Source organism: Triticum dicoccoides, chromosome 7B (assembly GCF_002162155.2).
Source record: "Triticum dicoccoides isolate Atlit2015 ecotype Zavitan chromosome 7B, WEW_v2.0, whole genome shotgun sequence".
In the NCBI taxonomy this organism is placed as follows: Eukaryota; Viridiplantae; Streptophyta; class Magnoliopsida; order Poales; family Poaceae; genus Triticum; species Triticum dicoccoides.
Genome location: NC_041393.1, coordinates 247467879 through 247472609, shown reverse-complemented (window position 1 = coordinate 247472609; position 4731 = coordinate 247467879). Strand labels below are relative to the sequence as shown.

Genomic DNA, 4731 nt, shown 5'->3' with positions numbered 1-4731 from the left:
GAAAGCATCTGAGGAAGCTGGGAAGCATCTTGATTTCACCGGGGACTCCGAAATGCAGTTGCAAGGCCAACATCTGGACGCTTGAGACGGTGGTGCTTGCGCTCGCCTTTGTTCCAGCCTGCGATGCACCAAAAGCCACAAATCAATCACCGACGATGTGCATGCAGTTTTCACAGATTCAGTAAATGGTATTTGTAGTCACCTTGCCACCTTACTTTGTAGTGATCAACAGGGTACTAGGCCTTTTACTGAATTTGTGATCACTACAATGTGCAAAATTCAGACACTTCTTTGAAACTACACTTACGTATTCCCCCTACCTACTGTTCCCCCAAAATGTGAATTCGGACAGTTCTGCGAAATTGCAATTATGTGTTCCCCCAACCTAATTCTCCTCCAAAATGAATATTCGGACAGTTATGTGAAATTGCAATTATGTGTTCCTCCTACCTATTTTCCCCCCTGAAATGTAAAAGTTGGACAGTTCTGTGAAATTGCAATTATGTGTTGTATCTTCAAACGGCAAGTTCATTAATCTTAAGTGCGGAACTGTATTACAGCCTCATTGATGAAAATTCCCAAAACTATGTTGGTGATGAACCGTTTCCAAATGCACAACAATATTATGCCTCCTACAAATACCGGCAGGACTGCAAGAAAGAAATGGACAACCGATTACCAGAGTAGTTGCCTAGTACTATGTCGGTTTATCATGTTAATGATTCTTTTTTGCTAATCGTGAGGGCATCTAGTATGAGTTCTTGGCTGAGTAAACTGAGGTTTAGAACATGGTTGCCTGTTGGCACTAATCTTGTTCAGTCCATATCATAAAAGGAATTATTGGAAAGTCAGAAATGAGGTGAGCTGGCGCCGCACGTACCTTGATGGTGGTGTTGCCAATCTGCAGTATGTGCATTCCTGGTTCCAGGTATCCCAGCAAGCGCAGCTTAGGAGCATGGCCAATCTTGACTGTCGTGCTCATTTTGGTCATGCCACTGATGAGGAAGAGACGCTCCAGGCTTGGGGCGTCCACCACGGCGACCTCGTCCAGGGCGGACAAGCATAACTGCGCGCACCGTAGGCTGGGGCTGGCGAGACAAGCGTGCAATCGGGTCTCGCTTCCGGCGACCACGAGGATCTCCAGCACGGGGCTCACGCCGAGCACGAACTCGAGGTCTTTGTCCTCCATGACGGTGCGGCCGAGGACGAGCTCACGGAGGTTGGGGAAGCCGGCGCCGCGCGGGAGGGTGGCGGTCTCCGGGAACACCCAGGCACAGATCCAGAGCCGGCGGAGGTAGGCGCAGCTGAAGAGTGAGGAAGGGAGGCGCAGGCCGGGAAGCGGGGCAGGGCGATTGGCGAAGATGAGCTGCTTGACGCCCTTGGTGGCAAGGAGCTGGAACCAGCGCGCGAGCACGCGGCGGTCGGCGCCGTCCAAGAAACTGCACGTGAAGCTGGCGAAGGGGAAGGGCCCAGGATGTGCTTCGAGGGCGGCGGAGACAAAGCGCGAGACGGCACCGGCGCGTGCGCGGGCCGGCCGAACCCCCGCAGCGCCCCCGGGGAGCAAGTGGGTGTCCACGAGGACGAGTGGCGCAGAGTGCCAGAGGCCGCGCCAGCGCGAGGAGAGCACGGTGGTGCGCGCGCCGTCCTTGGCGGGCAGGAGGGAGACCACGCGGCGGAGGACATCGTCGGGGAGGCGGCTGACGCGGTCGGTCTTGTCTCCGTCGGCGGCGGCGCAGCAAAGGGAGGGGAATGTGCAGACAGGCGACACCGGGAAGGAGGCGTACACGAGTTCGAGCGCCCCGGCGCCGTCGCTCAGCCCCGGTGTCTCCGGGGCTATCCCGGGCAGCATCGTCGTGTCCGCCCCGACTGGGTCAGTGGGTGGGGCAGGCCGCCGCAGAGCACGCGGTCGCGGAGGAGGAAGAAGAAGAGGATTCTTTTTTGCGGAGGAGGGTTTTGGGCGAACCGGCGTGTGTGAGAGAGCCTCCACACTCCTGGCCACTCTACAAGGGGGATTTTAATTTCTTGCCACCACTTACTTGGGACTTTGACAATTTGCCACTGTCTACTTTGTAATTGATATTTTGCCACTTCTTAGTTGGAACTTTGAGGATTTGCCCTTGCCCATGTGAAATCCCGAACCTGCCCATGTTCTCGATTGACCGAGTCGATAGATGAGCTCTTCCTGTCCGTTCGTTCCTGTCTCGCGGGCGCAGAACTGCTATATTGATTGCTCCCGCTCCAAGCGCTGGGATTATGCATTGCAGCAGCTGTTGTACCACTAGTACACGGGCAAGCAAGAGCAGCATGGGGCAGGCGGGGTGTCAGTGGCGAACGGGTCATTGGCAGCCTGAAGCACTCGCGCGCCGGGCGCCGTTCCAGCTCCCTAGCCGCTGCAGTGCGCTCGGCTATGCGTGGTTCAGGGACGCCGCCCATGGGACCATGTGGGCTGGACTCGACTGATAAGCAGCGCCCACCTGCACTCCTCCACCGGTTATCTGCAGGGCTCTATCTTGAACTGGAATGTTAGGGGACTGAACGATTCCGCGCGGCGCGCGGCGGTCCGTGCGTTGATTGACCAGTCGGCAAGTTCGATTATCTGCTTGCAGGAATCGAAGCTTGCGGCCTGTTCGGCGGCGGACCGGCTTGAGATCCTGGGGCCGAGGTTCGATATGCATGCTGCCCTTAATGCGAACGGCACCAGAGGAGGGATCCTTCTAGGCTGGAGGTCTGATCGCTTCACGGCAACCATGATCGAGACACGCGAGTTCTCCATCACGGCTTGCTTCTCGCCCGTGGATGGAGGGGATTTGTGGTCTTTGACCACTGTATATGGGTCGCATGATGAGCCTAGGAAGCAAGCATTCCTTGCTGAACTTGCGCTGATTCATAACGCAACCCTTGGCCCCTGGCTGCTAATAGGCGATTTCAACCTGATCAAAGGCCCGCAAGACAAAAACAATAATCGAGTCTGCCGACGTTGGATGAATCGCTTCCGCCGCACCCTTAACAGGTCAAGCCTGCACGAAATTCCCCTAGTTGGTCGCAAGTACACATGGAGTAACGAGCAGCAAGTACCCACCCTTGTTCGTCTAGACCGTGCCTTCTGTAACGTTGAGTGGGAGCTGCTTTTCTCGGCCGCCAAGCTACTGCCGCTTGCCTCTGCCATCTCCGACCACTGTCCGCTGATGTTGGTAAATGAGGGCATTATTGCTACCAACCGCCGGTTCCGCTACGACAGTTATTGGCAGTTCATCGCCGGGTTTCATGAGGTAGTGCAGCTGGCCTGGGCGGAAGGAACTGGTGGCAGATGCCCAATTTCGCGCCTGAACATGAAGCTTTGGCGCACTAGCAAAGCGCTACGAAACTGGAGCAGAACGCACATCGGAGATTTGCAAAAACAGCTGACCATTGCCAATGAGTTAATTCTGCAGCTTGAGATTGCGCAAGAGTCGCGCCAGCTAACGATTGCTGAACAGGACCTGCGGCGCAAGCTTAAATCCAGAACGATGGGTTTGGCAGTCCTGCTCAAGATCAAGCGCCGTCAGCGGAGCCGTGTGCTTTGGCTCAAGGTTGGAGACGCCAATACAAAGTTCTTCCAGCGGAAAGCGAACGCTCGGCATAAGCGGAATATGATCCACATCCTCCATGGCCCGGGAGGCGCGGTATCCTCTGCGGAAGGAATGTTACAGCTAGCCCATGGCTATTTCACTGATGTGTTTGGGACGGCCCAAACGACCACGACCACGTTCAACTGGGACGAGTTGGACCTTAATCAGGTTGATATGCATGACATAGAAGGGGAATTCACTCTCCAAGAGGTCAAAGCTGCAATTAATGACACGCCTGCGGATAAGGCGCCCGGCCCGGATGGCTTTTCGGGAGGTTTCTTCAGGACATGCTGGGAGATAATTAAGCTTGACCTGCTTGCGGCGCTCAATCAGCTCTATCACATGGACAGCACCGGTCTTGCTAGGATCAACAAAGCTCTGCTTGTCCTTTTGCCTAAGAAATTAGGTGCAGATAGATTGCAGGACTTCCGGCCGATCTCTCTCATACACAGCCTGATCAAAATATTCACTAAGATTTTAGCCAGAAGACTTGCGCCGAAGCTGAGTCAGCTTGTAGACCCTTGCCAGGCTGCTTTCATCAAGCATCGCAGCATCCAGGAAAATTTTCTATATGTCCAGAACACTGCAAGGTTCTTCCACAAAAGCAATAAGGCGGCCGTCTTGCTAAAGCTTGATATCGCAAAAGCATTTGACTCTGTGTCTTGGACCTATCTATTGGATATGCTCAGAGCAAGGGGATTTAGCGTCAGATGGAGGGAGTGGATTGCCATGCTCCTTCGAACCTCTTCATCACGTGTCTTGATCAACGGAGCCTTATCTGACTCAATTTTCCATCGGCAAGGACTGCGGCAGGGTGATCCCATCTCGCCATTCCTCTTTGTACTTGCCATGGACCCCCTGCAGCGAATCATGAGCCTAGCCACTGAACGAGGTCTCCTGTCGAAGCTCCCCGGGCGCCGTTCGGTGATGCGCTGCTCGTTCTACGCTGACGATGTCGTCCTGTTTCTGAAGCCGTCGGCGTCCGACGCCAATATGATAAAGTTACTGCTCACGTTCTTCGGGAGTGTCACTGGCCTTCACACGAACATATCCAAGAGCTCGGCCATGCCTATTCGATGTGGAAATCTAGACCTATAGCAGCTACTACAGCCGCTTGGGGTAG

The 4731-nt window shown here is 54.7% G+C and overlaps 1 protein-coding gene across 1 annotated transcript in view; it reads right to left on the bottom strand.

The window, feature by feature from the left end:
* Nucleotides 1-2147, bottom strand: part of LOC119338851 (putative FBD-associated F-box protein At5g56440) — a 3076-nt gene extending 929 nt beyond the window's left edge. Inside the window, exons 1-3 of the mRNA XM_037611070.1 lie at nucleotides 2140-2147; nucleotides 881-2000; nucleotides 7-118 (exon numbers count right to left, since the gene is read on the bottom strand). Of these exons, the coding sequence (XP_037466967.1) occupies nucleotides 7-118; nucleotides 881-2000; nucleotides 2140-2147 (1240 nt within the window). The remainder of the gene's footprint in view (nucleotides 1-6; nucleotides 119-880; nucleotides 2001-2139) is intronic.
* Nucleotides 2148-4731: the final 2584 nt, after the last annotated feature.